This window comes from Podarcis cretensis (genome assembly GCF_951804945.1).
Source record: "Podarcis cretensis genome assembly, chromosome: 10".
Taxonomy (NCBI): Eukaryota; Metazoa; Chordata; class Lepidosauria; order Squamata; family Lacertidae; genus Podarcis; species Podarcis cretensis.
This window is the reverse complement of record NC_137179.1, coordinates 72,425,786-72,446,815: the sequence shown is the minus strand read 5'-3', so window position 1 is coordinate 72,446,815 and position 21,030 is coordinate 72,425,786. Positions and strand designations below refer to the sequence as shown.

Genomic DNA, 21,030 nt, shown 5'->3' with positions numbered 1-21,030 from the left:
CAATACAAGAACCAATACAAGAGAGGTATGCTTTATTGCAGCTGGAGCAGTGGTGTGTGGTGATTTATTTTTATTTTATTTGGTAGGGCTACAGTTTAGGGCAAGAGGCGACAGTTAGTGAGGACGATGGGGGGGTGCCACATGCGTGAGCATCGCACCTCCCTCCCTAAGCTGGGCAGAAGTTTTCAGGGCTTTGGGATGAAGGCACCAGGGGAACATTTAGGGCCCTAGACTAGTTCCCTAGTCCAATGACCACACACCACTGAGATGAAGGCACCCAGTTTTGCTGTTACAAAGGCACCATGGTGTTTTTCCTCTCTATGCTCCTCCCAGTGGTCATATGCAAGAATGTAAGATAACTACAGTGTAGTGAAACTTTTTTTTCATTCTCTTCAAAAGTGTTACCTGAACGTATGAGGACTTGGTGCACTCAGCCTATTTGGCTATCATTTCAAACTCACGTTTTCGCTTTCCCTCACAGTCTGTAACTTCATTCCTGCCAAGCCAAGTCATGGTTTGGTGCCACAGAAACGAGCCCTGGGCAAAGTTTAGTGGTTTCTGTGGCCAGCAATGGAGCAGAGCTCAGCCACTTCAGTGGGGTGTAATTATGGTGCCTGAATTATATATAGCTCTACATAAATAAGTTTTCTTCTTTTGAGATTTGCAGCTAATTTGTACTACCAAGCACATTTCCTATGTTAGTAGTATGGAAATTTCATGACTGCCTTAAACTGTGAGGTTATAGATCTTGGTTTTTGTTGGTATAAACTGTAACATGGGCATGCCATATGTCACTTTAAGATCACCCAGTCTCTTCCATCCTCCATCACATATGAGTGGAGGAATTGTGTTAGTACCACCAGGTTCCCAATTCATATGCTGAGGAAAGACTGCTCTCTTACAGCTTGGCAACCCTGCCTCCCTGTCCTATTGCCACATTACTTGTTTCATCCTCAAGTCTAGATTCTGGGCCACATGGCACTCATTCTATTGCCACCTTTCAATCAAGGTCCACTTGGGTCAAGCCCTTAAAGTTGGACAGTTGCTCCGAGTCTTCTCCTTTTGTTTGATCATCAACACTGCTACGTTACACATGAGGTGAACAGAAGCCTGTTTGTAAAACAGAATAGATAGACTTGAAGTAAGATGTTCACTTCATTATTTTCTAGAAGCTACATTCTTCCTCTTCTGTCCCCGTCCCCCACTTTTCATGTTAAGTGGGCTTTGGCTGAGAAAAGCAAGCTGCCATGGGGAGAGGCTAGCAAGTTGGGGGCTCTTTCTAGTTCCTCTCATATTGACCATCAGGATTCACTTCCACTTGGGGTTAAAAGGCTCATAAGGGGAGTGGGACATCAGTCTACCTGACAGTCTCTTGCATGGCTGGACTGCCCAGGCTGGCAGTTGAGGAAAGATGGGAGTAAAAGACCGTCTTCCATTACATCAACAGTCGACCCATCTATCACGTAGGTTCTCCTAAGAGTTTTTGGAAATTTCAGAGTGCTCTAATCTTTGAGATAACTTATATGCCCTGCAGACCTATATAGATATTTGAAGTCATTGGTACAAAATGCTATAAATACGGCAAGCTAAACCTACTCAAATGCTAATATTCTTTGCATATGTGATATATTATACTGCCATGATGTATTATATTGCCATATAAATAGCCCTTGAAATAAGCATTATGAGCAATTTACTAATTTATTTTGCTCTTGATTTCTCAGTAGATACAGAACTAATTTGTGGAGTAAATTAAATGGCAAGTGTGGATATCAGCATATTAGATTACATGTCTTTTCCAGTTTATCAAGATAGCTAGATTCACATGGTAGAAAGGAATTTCTTCCATCAGAATTTTCATCCTTAACTTTATTCTGCTTGTGGTTTTATTAAGAAGAACTTCTCTTATAATACAGCTCTCTCTCTCTCTCTCTCTCTGTGTGTGTGTGTAGTGTTGTTTGGATCCTCAGACATCTGACATATTTACTTGTGATAGCATATACATCTATGTCTGCATTAGCACTCTTTTAGTTTTATATCAGTTTTGTAACTTTTTTGTTCCAGTACAAAGCTTATGGGTTCCTGTGGATGACCTGTTTACTGAGCTTTTATCCAGTTTTTCTTGCAGAAAGCTTACACAGAGGTTAGATTATATCCAGCCCATATTGAGCATTTGTTCTTAGTGGTTTGCAAGGAGGTTATATGACAGTAAGCATCCAACCTGATTTGCTATGTATTCCCATTAATCACCCATTCACGCCACACTTTTCATTTCCTCATCACTTTCCTAACCGTAAAAAAATCTGTTTCTTTTTAAAAGTGGATTTGTTTTGCTAGGGCAAAAAAACACTTTTATCCACGCCAATTGAGCAAACCTAAATTTACTGGTATGCACTTGAAACCCTCGTACAAAATACTGACAGTATGAAGCCGACCTACATTTCCAATACAATGCATCCTTTGCCTCCTGGACTGTTAATTTTTGTAAACTTGCCCAGTTATACCTGTGCTGTCAGTCATACGCTACTGTTAAAGGTAATGTGTCAGGAAATGCAGGAGGATGACAGATTTGTGTCTACTCTGAAGTAAGTTTCATTTAGTTTAGTAGTGGGACTTATTCCTAGGTAAAAGGCCACAGGATTGCGGCCTAAGTGTTTTTAAAAATAGTCAGGGCTCTGAGAATGGAAGGATACTATTATGGCTGGGAAGAGGGACAGTGTGCTGCTTTGTCATGACCAATTGCATGAAGGTTTATTCTCCTTTAATGTATGAGCTACAAGATTTCTCATGGAACCCCTCACAAGTGGAATGCTAAACAGGAAGCATGTTGACTCTATGAATAGCCCTGTTCAGTGTAGTTCCCCGGCACAACTGAGCATCCCTTTTTGTCAGGAAGAGGGTGAAGAGAGTTGGAAGTTGTTAAGAAAAAGAAATCAGAGTTCTGGTTTGCAGATAAAAAGAAGCTTGGGCTGTAGATTATATAGATATTGATGTATTTAGAGAGAAAGAGAAAGAGCTCAGAGACCAGCTCAACACATTTACACCCATATTGTAGCATATGTAGTGAAGAACTTGCACTGATGTTCTATATTAAAATATCTGCTGATTGTTTTTCTATGTATAAACTAACATCTGAAATGGTGACCCATGGAAGGTCACAGCAGATAACTGCCACGGCAAGCACAAATCTTGCAGTTTTACTTGCGTTGTGGTGAGAGGCATTTGCTGCAGTCTTCTGTATGTTTCCATTCCCAGCATCATGCTATTTAACGGGGCTGGCCAGCTGCAGCAACACCTGCACTGCCTTAAAAGCTCAGAGTTTCAGCATCAAGACAAATCTGTTGCCTTTCCCAAAGCCCTACCATAATTTTATCGCCCTCTGGGCTAGAAAACTCTGAGACTTGAGAGCAAGCTTGCATCTGACCCATAGAAAGAGAGGCTGGTGTTGGAACCAGGATGCTGCCACTTATTTGTTTCATACGAGGGATAAAACTGTGAAACTCCAGATTTGGAGTCTAGAATGATTTCTTTGTTCTGACGCTTCATATTATTTCCATGCTGGTATGCTCATACCTGGCTTGAGGGACCATTACCAGTGCTGAAGTGAAATTCAGTTTCTGAATATGGAAATGGGTGGCATCTTAAATGTTGGGAGGCATCTTCTCCTTTGCCTCAGGCAACAAAATGTCTTGAATGGCCCTGGGGAATCTTGTTCCACAGAAACCTTACTGCAGCATATTGACTAGTGTGTGGTTTTGATTCTGTAGGTTGATCAATGGGATCATAGAATTGTAGAGTTGGAAGGGACCCTGAGGATCATCTAGTCCAACCCCCTGCAGTGCAGGAATATGCAGCTGCGCCATATGAGAATTGAACCTGCAACCTTGGTGTTGCCAGCAGCACCCTCTGTCCAGCTGAGCTATCCAGGCTAGAGCTGTTATGTGAAGACTTTCGGCAGGGGTTTCTTTTGATCTCCTCCTGGCTTCATGATTGTATGGCTCACTTGTTTAAGAAGACACATCTGTATAATTTTGTGCTTGGGCCTGATGTTTAGATGCCCAAAGACTCGAGCAGATTCTTCTTAAGTAGTGCTGCTGCTGCTGCTGCTGCTGCTGCTGCTGCTGCTGCAAGTATTACATATTTGTCAATGACAGACATGATGACTTTGGTATACCTTAGTCGTGACCATAACTCTTCAAGATGCTGTGAGGGCACAGAATCTATTTATCAAGCTCATGCATATCAAATATAAGTCATTCTTGCAGCTAACTTAACATTAACCAAATGCTAAGCTTATCTCTGAGTATATGGAAGCATTTCACAGGCACCATTCCAAACTTCTACACAATTTCTCTCGCTGAAGACCTGAACTCTTGTATTGCTCTTGTCCTAAGAAGTAAATTGCCTGCCTTCTAATTAAATATGGGCACTTTTGTTTGCTCTCATCTGATACAAACTTATAGACATTTGCCGTGGCCATTGAAATAACTGCTGCTGTTAGCATTAAAAAAAGAAAGCCACATATCAGTTAATAAATCACCCTAAAGGTATAGGAAAGTGTTTAGGATTCCTCCCATGAGGGGGTCTGCAAAAAGAAAACAACACATGATACAAATAAATAATTTAAGTTAAGAGATAAAAGGGTTGAAAGCAAATAACAGAATGTTATACATAATACATGGAGTATTATAAAATCACAGCCCTGGTGTGTCTCACAATTTAATAAGCAATATCTAGTTATATAGTTAGGACTCAAAAAGACAACAGCAACACGTCTGTGACATTATAATGGAGCTCTGGGCCCTTTTTCCTTCTGAGGACAGTGCAGCAAAGAGCCTGAGTGGTGGTGTTAGAGAAGTTTGAAAGTTGTTAACAGGTTGCATCAAATGGTGTGGATGAAGCTGCTTGATCCTAATGCTGGTCAGATCACTACAGAAAGATGAGATTAGTGAACTTGGGCTAAAACAAGAAAGGGAGATGTGCAGGGGGCAGAGCTCCTGATAAAGGACTATGAAGACTCTTCAGAGAGCCTGGGTGGAAAGAACAGCTCTTGCTAAGTGGTTGTCATTGCATGCAGGTGAATCTCAGGAATCCTCTCAGGAATGAGGAAGTATTGATGTGAGAGTCTGTCAGATTGTAGTCTCCATGGGGATATTCTTCAGGAGAGAGTGAGCTGAAGACACTTTAGCAGCTAATCTTCAGCTGCATCTTTTGGCTTCATGGAGAGCAAATAGTTCCACTTCTGATGGTAGCCATGGACCTTTATGCCTTGATCATTAGAGCTTAGTCAGATCTATTACTAAGACAATATAACTATTTTTATATATTACTGTTTTAGCTCTACATTTGTATCTTGTCCTTCCATCAAAGAACTCATGGAGTTGGGTGGTTGGGTGATGGGCCAAAGTCCACCCAAAGGTCTTCATGGCTTCACAGGAAGTTGAAACCCAATTCTTGTTCCAATTCCACCCCTCCATTACATTGTCATAGTGTTGAGAGCTTTCCCTTTGCAATCCAGGACATTTCAAGTATTGGGCCAGTGTAGCAGATGCTGTTCTACTGAAGTGCAAAAACCGTTTTCATGTTCACTCATGCTTCTGAGAGGCTAGGAAGAAGAAAAACTAAATAAACAGAAATGTTGGATCAACATTACATTCAGAATTGCAGAAGCGTCATTCAGTTGGAAAATCAGAACTGCCAGATAAATGTATTTCAGATTTCAGTGTCATGCTATTTCTTGGAACATTAAATAAAGCAGTGCAGTGCAGTCCTAAATCCTGAACATTTCCCCATGTGTGTACATGCACTTCAGTCAGATATAATGCAGTTTTATTCACATGCCATTAGACGAATGAACACCTCATATATTTTTGTGTTTGAATTAGGCAGCCCTTCTGTTCCTTAATTTAGGAGATGGGATATCAAAAGAAATTGTCTAATGTTAACATAGGCAATTTCTTTTTTAATGGAGATAGCTTTTAATCTTTTACATATTTTTTGGTGTATGAGACCATGTACACCTGACTTAGCTGTTGCTCACATTCTCTAAAGCCTCCCTCGTTTTTTCAGCCAGGTAGTATCAATTCTTAAACTAGTTTTTCATCTTACAGATAAATAAGCTATATTTGAAGTGACCAAGAAACACACGTCCCATAACCCTTTTTATTTTAATAGAAAAATTAAAATCTGTGCCTTGAAATTCTAAAAGGCTTAAAGTAATATGAAAGCATATCACTGGAAGTTTTGCCTAGGGATGTTTTGTGCTCTTTGTACATGTTTTACTACAGCTAAACAAGTTGGAATTGCTTTTAAGAACATAGGGTGGTATGCAACTAAGTCTGTGTAAAAAGGTAAAGGACCCCTGGAGAGTTAAGTCCAGTCAAAGGTGACTATGGGGTTGATCTTGCTTTCAGGCCAAGGGAGCCGGCATTTGTCCACAGACAGCTTTTCTGGGTCATGTGGTCAGCATGACTAAACCACTTCTGGCACAATGGAACACCGTGATGGAAAGCAGAGCACACAGAAATGCCATTTACCTGCCCGCCGCAGCAGTACCTATTTATCTACTTGCACTGGCGTGCTTTCAAACTGCAAAGTTGTCAGGAGCTGGCACAGAGCAATGGGAGCTCACTCCATCGATGAGATTCAAACCTCCCACGTTCCAATGGGCAAGCCCAAGAGACTCAGTGGTATAGACCACAGCGTCACACACATCCTAAGACTGTGTAGACCCACTGAAATAAATAGAATTAGTCATGATTAATCTAATTCTATTGATTTCAGTGGATGTACTCTGAGTTTGACTCTCTTGTTGGATCAGACCAACATGTAGCTAGTCAGATATCCCTGTTTTAACTGTATCATCCAGGTTTCTCACAACTAATCAAATTTCTCTTTCCAATAGAGGACAGCCCACTAGCAAGTCAGCGCCTTTGTCTGTTTGTCTGTGGCATCTGATATTCAGCAGTTAGCTACCTATTCAAATTGAGGTTCCATATAGCTATAGCACACAGCATGATGGGGCTGCACCGCTCACCTGACCAACATTTGGCTAAGTCACTGCTGCATAGCAGGCTGAAGAGGAGGGATTGAGGCAGTGGCAAGGTCAGCTCACTGCAGAAGCACTGACAGGACACTGGAGCTGCTCTGCTGGCGCATTTGCACCATGCCAACTTCTCCGTCCTGGTATGAAGCAGTGACTCAGCCAGAGGGAGGTCAGAACAGGAGTGTACAACTGTGCCATCTGCTACTGCCCTTTAGCTATCATGACTGATGTCCATTGATAAATCCATGCTCCCTGAGTTCGTCTCACCCTTCTCTAATTTCACACAACACAGTCACCTCTCTAGGGGCTCCTGCAAATCCTGGATGTGACGTTAATCCCACATAAATATAAATAGCAGCATGTACATGGGTGTGATGGCCTGGGATTCCGATTCAGAGGCTGAACCAGAGGAATCCCAGCCTGCACAGGAGTCCCCGCCTCCAGGGCCAGCTGAATTGGGGCAGGGCCTGGATTCTGAAGTGCCTGCACCTGTGTTAGATCCTCAGGAGCAGGCACCAGGTGATCCCACTCTGGCTCCAGAGGTGGTTGAGGACTCAGTGCCTGCAGGTGTGTCTCCCCCTGGGCCCAGTAACCCTTTAGCCTCTCCTGAACTGCAGAGACTCAGGGCAGAGAGGCGAAGGGAACTGGTTGCTCCCAGGAGGAGTGCTCGCCTTAAGGCCAAGAGAGGCGGGTCTCCTGGGGGCCGGGACCGCCCCTAGCCTCAGAACAGATAAAGGCCAGTCGGCCCGGTCCCAGGTTGTGGGAGCAACGTCGTTGTTGAGTTCCTGTTCATGCCCGGACCCAGACCTGACTCTTCAGTGCTCCTGTCCCCGCCCGGCTTCCTGTTTCGGACCTCGCCCCGCTCCCTGTGGACTGATTCCAGGCTAGTGACCCAGGACCGGACTTTGACTACGCCTACGATAACCTTCCCCCCAGGATCAGCACAATGGGATTAATGAACATTTAGGATCATACCCAGAATGATTCACATAATTTCCTTCATGGAAATGACTTTGCTATTTAAAAACAAAAATCTGTAACATGCATGACGCAACCCCAGTTTTCCAGAGCCCACTGTTTTTTTTATTGGGTAGCTGTAGTTACAATGACTGTAAGACACAATATCAATACTGTAAAGAAATCGCTAAAGTCGCAGAACTGAATTACTAAGCAAAAAGTGAATGTATGCCTTTTGGTTAGGCATCTCATTCTGGTAGATTTGCTTTAGCTGATGTGCCACAGTGCTTTTTCTGGCTTCAGCTGCAGCTGCACCCAGTGTTTGGCAGGGTCTGGCTGCCAGACAAACAGGAACGTCTCATTCTGCCCTCAGAGGCACAGACTTCGTTCAGAGTCTTAACCACTGACAAATTGCTCGTTTAAGGCCATATATTTTAAGCTTCATGGCCTTTACAATAACGGACCTGTTTCATAACCACTGGAAGACAATTGGCTTTGTATTCAACCGGATAAGAATTTAAATCTTCATCATAAATATGGTCAAAAAATTCAGGTAAAGGTAGATGTGTTTTGAAGTGGTGGGATTAGTATCCCTTCCTGTCTCCCTTTATAAAAACAGTTCACTTATCCCCACTTCTTGTTTTCCCTTCCCATGGAGCCATTTTTTAGGGGAGTTCAGAATTGTGGGGCAGCACAGTTAAGAAGGCAGTCAAAGATATTCATCGGCTGATGACACATGGCGCCGTGCCAGTCTTCCTGGGCAGCAACAGTGGCTGCTTTGTAGTTACCTCATACTTTGTCATATAGCTAAGCTTTTAGGCTGCTGAGAAGCTTGCAGAGCTACTTCCCCGCTTCTGGGAGCCATTACCTAGATAAATGTGAAGCTTCGTGTGGAGAAATAAAATACAGCATCCTCAGAAGCACAAATGTATTATAAATGTTGACCTCTTTACATTTAAAAACCCAATTTTGTGTGTTTGCAAGGGTTTCTCCACATGCAGTAATATATTTCACTGTTCCCAAATAGCAGAGTAAGTGTGGAAGACAATTTTCACTATGCTCTTCAAATCCACTGATGCCCTGTCATGCAGTTCACTGGCTCCAGGTTTTTTATTATGATAAAGGCCTTCCATACGCAAAGCCAAGAACAGAGTGGCTTATTTTACCTACCGAGAGAGAAACCTTCTGCAGTGAGTAGAGCTGTTCTTATTTCATGTGGTCTCGATGAGAAAGGATTCATTATTTATGTTTATTATACGTTTCGCTTTGGCACAGTGCAAGCTCCTAAGACCAGTTCTCCGCACAGCATCTGGTCCCGAAAGAGAAACCTGCCTGCTTTTTGTATTCAGTATTCATTTTATGGATTCCCTTCTTAGTGCTATCCTTGCAGTTTTAAGCTCCGCTGTTTCATGTTTACCACATCAGCAAATAATCAAAGCCTTTAGATTCTCATAATTTATTTTATACTTCCTTTCCTGGAAAAAAAAAGTTAAATGCTTTCATTTAAATAGATCATGCCGCTGTATGTAGAATACAATGGAAATGTAAATAGCCTCGGCAGCTAATCCACATCTGCCTGTGTGTAATTACCGGATGCATGCTGGTTAAGCACTTTTTCTTTTTCTGAAAAGCCAGCTTTTTAATTAAAACATGTGCACAGGGTAAAAGTAGAATTATACTAGGTCTCTCTTGGTTAAAAAAAAAACCCTATATAAAATGGCAGTTCCTTATCAAAAATATCCACTTCCTGTCATGCTCAACAGCTATGTTTCTTTTATTTTATTTAACCAAATATACTTTTATATTACTAATAAGCCTGCTACAATCTCTCCGGGCTTGTATCTTGTTGCAGGCCACATTTCTGAAGGAGTTTTAGGAAGGCTGGCAAGGCAGGAGGAGATGTGCTGTATTATGGAGAAATGAGGGTGGGGTAAGACAGTCCCACCAGCAAACACACACAGAGAGAGAGAGAGAGAGAGAGAGAGAGAGAGAGAGTAACTGCTTAACTGCTTAATGTTAACTGAACCTTCTTCTAAGCCACAGAGGCACTGAAGGGTCAGCAAGCAGAGTCCCTTTCAACTATATAATAGGAACAAGAGGGAACTAACCAAAGGTATTGTAGATCAACAACTCTGATGTGGTGGGTCAGCATTTTGTTCCCCTCAATGTTCCAGGTACCAGGTTGTGGACTGACACTGGCCCAAAGAGCCCCACTTAGTGTAGCACTGTTGTGGATAACTAGTTTTCTTTTCAGAAATGCCATGATTTGTTTTATGTATTTACATAGAGGCATTTATAGCTCACCTTTCACTCTGCGTTTGGGTTACGCATCACTCAGTGCAATTACATCACATACCATCCTCCACCTCCACCCCTCAAAGCCCTGTGAAAAAAATCTGTGTCTTGAGCTGACATCAAAAGGTATACCATGATGAGACCAGACACATCTTGGAGGGAAGGACAGTCCACTGTCTGATGCACTGCAGAAAATGCCTACTCAAGCCCCACTGTCCCAAAACTGCCGCAGCATTTTGGGTTCTACAGCCCCTTAACAAAAGGAATCTAAAATTCAAATATAAATAAATACACATTTGTCAGAGCTGCCTCTAGGTCCCAGCTCACAGAGGACCAACGCTAGGCTGTAGTAATGTACAAAAGTCTTTATTGAAGTTCAGTTTCCATTTCAAAGCCACAGCGTGCAGCCCTACGTCTTAAACCCTAGATCGGCGAAGTCCCGTCTGAGTCTCCTCCCCTATGACACCAGTTTAAGATCCTAGCCCTGCTCCACCTTTTACGCTGCTCTCTCCTCCTCTGGGTCCTCCTGCCCGCTGGGGCATTGCCCTTTCTGGACTCTTCCGACGCTGAGTCGCTTAGCTCCTCCCCCTCCCTCCGGCGGGCTTTAGGACCCGGTTCCCAATCCTCATTCTCTGCTGTCCCGCGCTCCTGTACATTTGAACTTGCCTCTCGCGCCAACCCAGTGACCTTTCTCCTAACCGTTACACTACTTTGGTCACTGCTTCCCTCTTCCGGGACACTGGCCGGATCTGACCTCTCCTCCGTTGTCCGACTTTCTGATGGAGGCGTGGTCAGCCCTGCCTTATCTTCTCTCCCTGGTGGGGAATGCACTGGCCCCGATCCTTGGGACTCTTCCCTCCCACTCTGCTCTGGTGGGGAAGCTGGTCCTGATTTCCAGCTACTGCTCTGGGAGTCCCTGCTGCCCCCTTGCTCTGGGAGTCCCTGCTGCCCCCTTGCTCCTGGGGCGTTCCCCTTGGGAACCCCCTACCCCTGGCCACTGGCGCCCCCTTCTGTGAATCTTCCGATTCGCTGGAGAGGCTCATGGAATCCCTCGGTCCACTGTCCTCTTCTCCTACGCTCCCCTCGGATTCTTCCCCTTCGCTCTCCATCTCCTCTCTTCCCTGTGCCTCTGCTCCTGAACCCCTGACAACATTGCAATGGAGTACATTATTCCCCTGCTATTTTGCTATTATACACACACTTAAAAAAATAAAAATACAACCTGAGTGCAGTTATCACATGTGGATAGCTTCCTCCAATTTCTGTTGTGTTTCTAGAGGAATTCCATCTGGATAAATCCCCCCTGTGAGTACGGCTCAATTCTCCATCACTATATATTTTGAGTTGCCAAATATCTCTGCCTTGTGTTGATATGTCTGTATCAGGCAGTCATTTTTGGTTGCCATAAGATTATGCCACAATGTACTTTGCCTTTGGTGTCCTTAAAGACATTTAAGTCCTTTCTAGACCTACAGATGTGGCCCATTGTTGCACTGCCCTGATCCACTGCCCTGCGCTTGCTTAGACATCAGAATTCAGATTTTTCCCAATTTGAAACATATGTTCATAGCTTTGATGCTTTGCTTGCTACAGTTGCTCACGGCTGCTCAGAACAGATGCACAAAGTGAACAGGATGGAACCTACCAATGGTGGTGATTGTGAACTAACCATGGTTTGGTTTAGCAGGTCATTTAAACCTGGGAGAACTACAAGCAACAACCAAGGTTTGGATGAGACAAACCATGAACCTTGGTTTGGATGACACACTAAGCCAAACCATGGCTTAGCTCATAGTGGCACACTAGCAGCATGACCAAAGCTGCCAAAATCTCCTTCCAGTTTGATGTTACAACACTTCAGAAAGACAAAAAGCTACAAATAGTTGCCTATTTAATTCTACAGATGTCTGCAAAAATGTCATTTATTAGATCTGTTTTAAAGCTAATTGCAGAGTGGTAAGGTCTAACATGTTCAGTATACAGCTCTCTCCAAATCGATGTCTGCTGCTTTTATAGACACAAAATCCTAAGAGATTGATTGGCACATTTTGGCAATTGATTCAACCTTCATCTGTAAAAGCACACAGTTGTGCCTTTTCTTTGCTACTGCTTTCAGTGAGCCAAGAGAAATATACAGGGGCCCTCTATCTGTAACTCTATTGTAAAACCTGGAAGGGGTGGGGTGGGGGCTTGATAAACTCAGTCTTTGCAAATTCCAGATCTTTACCTCCTGGACTAATGTGTAGACTAGAATGTAGCTCCCTGTTAGATTTTGTACTTTTCCTTATACTGAGGTGCAATCCTCACTTCCAAAAAAATCAAAATGCATTTTTAAATGCACATTTTAAGAAAACATATGTTTAGAAAGGCAAATTTTGAAAGAAAATGGATTTAAACACATTGAGAGAAAATGGATTTAAGCAACACAGACCAGGAACAGAATAAACCATCCATTCCCAAACCCAAGTTTCTTGTAACTTTCCAATGTGCTAATATACTACACATGGAGCATTTTCTCTGCAGCGAAGCAGGAGTGCAACCATCTCCCACCTGCCTTCTGAAGTGGTACAATCCACAATTCCACCATCTCCCTCTGTCCTGTTGTATAGAATGACTCACTGAATACCAACCCAGGTGGCGGTCGTGGTATTAGATTTATTACCCACCCTTCACCAGAAGGTTCTTTCTACCCTTTATATATAACAATGTGTCTCTGTCTTCATTTTCCAGCCTCTCCATTCTATTCTGTCTCTCAGAGACACACACATTCATTGTCTCAACATCCCGTTTAGTACTTATGGGGGATTTTGTGGGGGGTTATCTGCCCCTTAGGTTGTCCCCCCCCCCCTTAAGATTTGTTGTACCTCTCTACAACTTCATGGATAAAAAGTAATCAGAGATGGAAAGCAAGACCCAACCACAAGAATTAAACTTGATCTATTATGAGATGGAAAATTCAAGTGTCTAGGTGGATTGCAGTTGAGGAGTGGAACTAGAGTTTGTGCCTTGGCAAGACCCCCCCCCCCCGCCAATGTGTACCTGGACTGTGGGAGAGGCCATCAGAACCTTTCCTCCTGTCAAATTTGTATCCATTCTTGTTCATTTATCTAATTGTAATGCAAAAAGGTATTGCTGGCAGGTCCGGGATGAGCTAGTGAATGAACCTTTGATGTGATGGTACTGGCGCATCTGGGTTTCTTGCAGGGTCTGGTCCCTGTGTATATTTGGTTGTTGCTGTTGAGCATCCATTATAGATTAGGGAGCTCTCTGCAAGCAAGGGCAGGTCTACCACCCTGGACTTGGGAGAGGCAAGTATCATTTTCCAGGATGGACTATAGATTATCGATGATATATTGGAATTTTTTTAGGTAACAGCACGTGGTGTTCTATCACTGTCTCTTCTGGCTCAGTCTTGAAGCAGATCATTTCTGGGTGCCATTCTGTCCTTGCTGTGAACGGCCTTTTTCCTTCATTGGATTCATAGTGTGATTTTTTTTTTTTAATGCCTGTTGCAAATCCTTACAGTATGTCCCTGTCCAATGATCTGGAACATATGCACTGGTATCACAGGGATTGGCTACAGAAAAATGGATCTTGTAGTGTCCTCTGGAAGCTAGAAGTATGTACTATAGATATGTTCAGCAGTCAGTGCACACAAAAAATAAGCAATGGATATTGGCAGGAGGTTAAATGCTACAAGCTTTCTGAAAATAAACACGACTGAAAACATGTCACATGCAAAATAATAAATAAATCCTGTTTCACAAATGTGTTTAGAAGAAAAGGATCCAACTTTAAATAACAGTTTCCATAAGAAATTGGAAAGTAAAGAGGATATTGCTTTTCTTTGTGTCTATGGGAGAACAAAAACTCCTGTTCTATGTACACAACAGATGAAAAGTTCTCTGTTCCTAGTAGCCTCTGTGATTTATTTTTAATTTGGAAATATTTCAAAACTTAAGGTAAATCCATGCCACTTTTTCAGCTGCTAACATTATTTTTTCAGGCAGGCATACATTATTGTGTCAACAGCTGCAGCAAAAAGGTGATCCCTTTTGGAGATCCCAAACTGATTCACTTTTTTTTAAATTCAAGAGTAGTTGAAGTTATCTCATGTCACTATTTTTTTCTCTTTCTAGGTGATGTCATTGTCTATATTAATGAAGTTTGTGTCCTTGGGCATACTCACGCAGATGTAGTCAAACTCTTCCAGTCTGTTCCCATTGGTCAGAGTGTCAACCTGGTGCTATGTCGTGGATACCCTCTGCCCTTTGATCCTGAAGATCCTGCCAACAGAATGGTGCCACCACTTGCAGTCATGGAGAGGCCTCCAGTAGTAGTAAATGGAAGACATAACTATGAAACTTATTTGGAATACATTTCTAGAACTTCTCAGTCTGTTCCAGATGTAACAGATCGGCCACCACATTCCTTGCACTCCATTCCAGCAGATAGTCAGCTTGATAGCACATTCCCACCACCTGTTCATGATGATAATGTATCAATGGCTTCTTCTGGGGCCACGCAAGCTGAACTCATGACCTTAACCATTGTGAAAGGGGCCCAGGGCTTTGGCTTCACTATAGCAGACAGTCCCACAGGACAGAGGGTGAAGCAAATTCTAGACATTCAGGGGTGCCCTGGTTTATGTGAAGGTGACCTCATTGTTGAGATCAACCAGCAGAATGTACAGAACATGAGCCATGCAGAAGTAGTGGATATACTTAAAGAATGTCCAGTTGGAAGTGAGACTTCTTTGATTATCCATAGAGGAGGTAAGTCTAGAAAGCCTGCACAATTACAATAATATGTATGAAAGGATCTAAGATATGTTTGCTATGTCGCTGTGTGGAAGAAAGTTCTCTTCCTAAATCTGAAAGGAAAAAATGTATACCTACTTGAGGCATGTAGGCAAAATGTGATATTATAGTGTAAATTGCCCTTCTGTTATGTTTTGAGACATTTAACACTCATTAGAATTTTTGTCTTTGTAAGTGGAAAATGTAGGTGTTATTGTGTGTCCCAGCTTCTTCTTCTTGTTTTTTGTTAGTTTGTTTTGTTTATGCATGATGTTTGTACGTAGAATGTTACAAGATGTATAGTGTTGCAGTATTTAAGTGTAACTCTCATATGCAGATTGGATCAAGAGACCTAATGATCCACTCAACCAAGAGTACATGGTTCATACGAAGCAGGTTGTAAATTCACCCACAACATGTTCAGATGTATCAGATATATCAGTTGATTCTGAGAGTGTTCTCTGATTTGGAAAATCTAATATCTCACAGAGTCCATATTAAGAGATTTAGTTACATATCTGATTGTTCTCCCTGTGGCATAAATATATGATTACTTATATCTACAAGACTTTTATGAACAATTACTACAGATTAGATTTAATTAGAAGTTACCCTGTGGAATTAAAATTGACTGAAAAGACTACCCAAAAGAGATGAAATACTAATATGTATGTAGAGCTGACAAAACTTGTAAGTTTCATTGCAGTTGTAAAATTGAAAATGTTTTTTCAGCACTTTTTTCCAGAAACCAATATTAGCAAGCAAAAACGTATGTGATTTAATAAGAAACTAGGATGGCAGTTCTTCTGCCTTTCTATATATTTGTGTGTATTAAGAGAGGGGGTTTCACCCCTTCCCTTTAAACCATGATCCCTCCTGGGCGAGTCCATGCCGCACTGGGCTCAATAAAGTCATTGAAATGAAGAATACTTATTTATGAAGAAGCAGAGGAATGTTTGAATGAGTAGCATTTGATTTAAGAAACCCACTTAAATACGTGTATTAGTTTTGCTTTGAATTTCTCAGTATAATTCAGTATGAATTCTGAATTAAATCTATGCTGGGGAGCAATGATGAGACCTCCGGGTATAGGGCGGTATATAAATTCAATAAATAATAATAATAATATTTCTTACCCTACATTTTGTTTGCATTACATCACTGCTACTGAGTCAATTTCTCCAAACAGTTTGTATCTAGACAGGATGTGTTTAGTATGGGTAGATCATGCATATTTGAATATGAATCTGTTATCTCTTAATAAATGTTACCCTTTTGCCCATCTAGGCATAGGATAGGATTTTCTTACTGTTTCAGTGTTTCTAGAGTCCTGTACTCACATCACATGTGCGTACACTAATTATGCATAAGGGGAGAGCAGAATTGTGCTCATAGGCCGTTTTCCCTGCCCTCACATATGCAGTTGGGTTCCCTGTGGAAAGTTTGTGTACATTCACTTGGTACATGTGTAGGTTCTATCCCAAGATTATGCATGTAGGTGCAGAACAAAGCCACACGTTCATCCTACACACATGTCATGTGTGTGTGTAGGACTAGTGTGAAGCAGTGAATTTAATCAGATGTACAGTAGGATCGCATCTTGCATGATATTACTTTCCGGGAGGTAATATGTAAAGGCAAAATCACTTAAAGTCAGAGCAACCCCCCTGGGACCACCTCTGGAGCTGGTGCAAAAATTGCAGGGCCATCCTATGTTTTACAAGATCTCAGAGAGCCCTCTAAAGCCCACACAAGATGTTCCCAGAGCCTGGGAAGCAATGTGGAGGGTTGGAAAAAAAAATGCTCTTGTCATGCTTGATTTTCCCATTGCTTGCTCTGGAAGCCTTCAGAAGATCTTGTGAGAGCCTCCAGAGCTCACATAATACTTCACAGTGTCCGGAAAAACCTGGTGTAGAAATAGCTTCTTAAGCTCTCCTCCTTGCTTTCCAGGTCCTGGGAAGCCCTCGCACCATCTTGGGTGGCCCCTTCTGGCAGTTTCCCCCCTCTCTTTCCTCCACCCCACTTTTAATTCTTTTTGGCCAAGCTGTGATCACCTAAGTAAAAACTTGCAATCCTACTGTATAACTGTTGGAAACATCTAGAATAAAAGGCTCTGGTCCTGTCAATGACCCCTAAATAAGACCAAATATCAGAAATGAGTTAAAGGAGGGAAGACAAATTTCAGCATTTTAAGCAGTGAATAGCAAAACAAATGCATAGTGGTTTAAAGCAACCATCTTTTTTAAAAATTGAAGAGATGAACGTATGAAGAATGAAGCTTTGGCTTATTGAAACCATTACTGGTTTTGGATTTTAACTGTTGCTCTTCCAAGTTAGCTCCTGACATTTTTTTCTGTTTTCTGTTTAAGATATATTTTACTCAAATGCAGAATTTTGAACTTTTACTAATCTTTTTCTGTTTTTAACAGTGCAATCCTATACATGTCTAGTCAGTAGCACGTCCCACTGAGTTAAGTGGGGTTTACTGCCAGGTAGTCGGGCCTTGGTCTGAAGCCTAAATTACTCTCTTGGTGAAGCTGCCTAATCCCTGGTATTTAACATAGTAATAAAAATTTGGTACCTATAAAAATATTCTTTGGTGCATATGTTTTTTCATTGGTGCCTCAGTGGGGATTACTTTTGAGTAGACATGCATTGGATTGCATAATTAGTGCCTTTGAAAAACCTGATCATGAATAGTTGTCTGTGAAATACTTTTCCCCTTTACACTGTTGTAACTAAAGCAGTGATATTGTACATCTTTAGACTGTCAGCATTTCTTGGGAGCCGACAACAGAATGCTGTAGTGTTTTATGTACAATTGACATAAAATGGAAAATAGGTTTTCTGAACTGGAGATTGCGCACATCACCTGAGGCTTATTGTAATCATTAATGCAGTGAATAAAGGACCCCCTGGTTAGATTACTTGACAAAAGCCTGTTTTCCACAAAGCTAAACATTAAGTGCATGGGGGGGGGATAATTGTAGCCTGTACATGCACCCAGGCTCCACCATGCACTGCATTCTGTGACAAGCCATATCTATTACAGCAGCCTTCCTCAACCTTGCAGAGCCCGTCATCCTAGATCATTGGCCGTGCTCTCCGGGGCTGATGGGAGTTGCAGGGCATCAGGTTGGGGAAAGCTATGTTACAACGACACAACTTTCAGCTCCTGTGTGGTAGTGCAATAAACATGGGCCAAGCTATTTATTTATCTGTTTATTCAAACATTTTTATCCCTCTCTTCCACTCAAAACTAGATACCCACCAGCTTACAGCAAGTATACAAAACAAGAAAAGTAATAGTAGTAATAGTAGTAATAATAATAATAATAATAATAAGGGGAGGAGGAGGAGGACAGCAACAAGAGCATATACAAAAGGGTAATAAATGAACAAATCTACAGAAATGCTTGCAGGGTCACCTTGGACCTAGTAAAAATACTTTTTGATGCACCTCCTGTGCATGGTTACCTAGAAGTAAGTCTCACTGTGTCCTACCAAGTATATTTAGGATGTCAGTTCCTCCTGAACACACGCAGTAAGGCAGATAGTCTATCCTTCCCAAGAAGCAAATTCCAAAGCCCTTGGTGTGGAGGTTTTGGCTTTCTTTCAGTGGGTAGTAAGCAGTTGTTAGGCATCTTATATGCATAGTCACAACTTGATGGAAATGTTATCGGGTAGGCTTTAAGTATAAAGGAGGACCCACCCCACAGAGGCCCTGAGGTCGCAACCAGCTCCCAGCCCTAGCTAGGTTACCAGCTGTCCCAGTCACATGGTTTTGCACCATGCTGGGTCCTCAAAGCTGGATAAGTCCCATTGTATGCCCCAGCAGGGCCTGCAGGGTCAGAAGGCCTTGTCCAGCCCCACCTGCTTTTGTTAGTCAATAAAGCTCTCATCTATGGTACCTGGTGTGTTATTGGTTTATGTCCTCTCCTATCCCTGAATGGGCCCTGACAGCTACCTCACAGTCACAGATTTGGTCTGCATTGTTGCTGTGGGACTTGCATAGATCATGTTGAGCCCATGTTCTCAATTCAAAAATGTGAATAGGTTATTGAAAAAAGACATTTCTGTGACCTGCTTGAACCATGTCCAACCATCTTTGTTGCTTCTTCTCCCATTTTGCTCCTCATTCCTTCTCATGCCTTCTGTTACCTCTCCTATTTCTAGCATCCGACTGCATAAGCATTTCTCTTTTCTGTTTCCTCGGAATATGCCATGCCCTAGTGCCACTGTTCATTTATCCCATAGCCTCTAACGAACCGCACTTAACTTTTCTCCTTGTCTTTTCATGGCTTTGCATCTCAAGATTCTATCAGAATCTTAGCAAGCTCAGCATCAAAACAATTCCACTTTCACACATGAAGGTTCTCTGGAAATCTTTTGAGTGTAAAGAGACTGAGTGGTGCAAATGTTTCCAGAATGTCCGATGTTATGCTGTTAACTGCTCTGAGATCTTCGGACAAAGGGCAGTATACAGATTTCATAAATAAATAAAATAAATACTGTGTGTCAACCACCTTCTATACCACTGAAACAAATATACACCTATGTGAACTGATATAAACATTTGCTCATGTTTATTTATTCACGTCTAAGCACCCTAACATTTGTATTAATAGCTTTCATATTTTGTTGTGCATCTCTGTAGAGCAGTTTGCAATTGCTTCATATTTCTGAATTAGAGATAGGGAAACATAGATCATTGTGGGGAGTCTGTTAATTTGTTGAAGACAAGAATGAGTATTTTTTAGTAATAATAAACAGTGACAACAAAAACTATGTTAATTGCACTCATAAAGTAGCAATATGGAAATGTCACCCCTTGTTACAAGTTTCTTTGTGCTATGTACTTTTGTATAATATTGCTTTTGTGTTAGATATGTAATTTTCCTATATGTTTCCTGACTGGCTTTAAAATTAGTGGATAGAGCTGTTTTTATAACTAGTAATGGTAGCACAGCCTCCAGACATTTGCTTAAGAAGTATATACTAACTTAAGTGGCAATTTTGTAAATAAATTGAAGGGACAGCTATCAAGGGGATATATATATCCTAAGTTAACTTCCATTAGCATTATTGAGGGTTGCATTGAACACAGTAAGAGGAAACACATCTCCGAATAATGCTTTTTATTAGACAGAAATATTCATTTATGCATATGTAGATGTTGGCATTCCTGTTACATAAAATATTGGAACTACACATTAAAGCCTCTGTATGCAAACTAAGGCTATAGTGTGCTGTTTTAATTCTGTAGCTATTATGAAACTGCCAAGAATAGCTTTAGGACAAAATTTAAACATTTATTTCCATATGAAGTAGCAAAGCTATTTAGTTATGCAGAAAGCAATTGCTTACATTGGATATTGGTCAGGAACTGAACTTTTGTCCTTGTTGAAAGTCTTGTACAATGTTGAGTGTGGAGTGCCTAGAATTCTTTGTTATGGATCACTGGGGAAAATGGCAAATTTTGGAGGCATATCCAATCATCACAGTGGGATACTGGTTTAATGCTCATTTGGAAGAGAGACAGGCAATAGCTTGAAGAGAAGCAGGATTCCTGTTGATTTTTGGACTTGAAGCATATTGCCCAAGAACCACCCAAACCCAATCTTGCCTATCTGATGAGATTGGCTTAGATCAAGGAAGGGGGAGCTGTGACCCTGCAAAAATTGTTGGGTGGTTCTTGGGCAACTCTGAAATGACCAGTGGTCAGCAGTGATGGGAGTTGGAGTTGAACAACCTCTGGAAAACCACAAGTTCCTTTCCCTAGTTAGATGACACTTTACAGTGAGATGCCATTAGGAATACCTGACTTTCTAACTAAAAATGTTGTGCTGGTGTATGTAAGATTTAGCTAAATATGTTGAATGTCTTTTCTTCTGGTCCACACAGCATGTGTAATATTCTTTTTAATCTCCCTGT

General features: G+C 41.7%; 1 protein-coding gene across 18 annotated transcripts in view; it reads left to right on the top strand.

Annotated features, from left to right (window-relative positions):
- Positions 1-21,030, top strand: part of MAGI2 (membrane associated guanylate kinase, WW and PDZ domain containing 2) — a 618,641-nt gene that overhangs the window by 477,024 nt on the left and 120,587 nt on the right. For 17 of the 18 annotated variants that reach the window (XM_079993549.1, XM_079993547.1, XM_079993552.1 and 14 more), the window contains one exon: positions 14,437-15,072. The exons of the other annotated variant lie outside the window; for it this stretch is intronic. In XM_079993549.1, the coding sequence (XP_079849675.1) occupies positions 14,437-15,072 (636 nt within the window). The remainder of the gene's footprint in view (positions 1-14,436; positions 15,073-21,030) is intronic. 18 annotated transcript variants of the gene reach the window in all.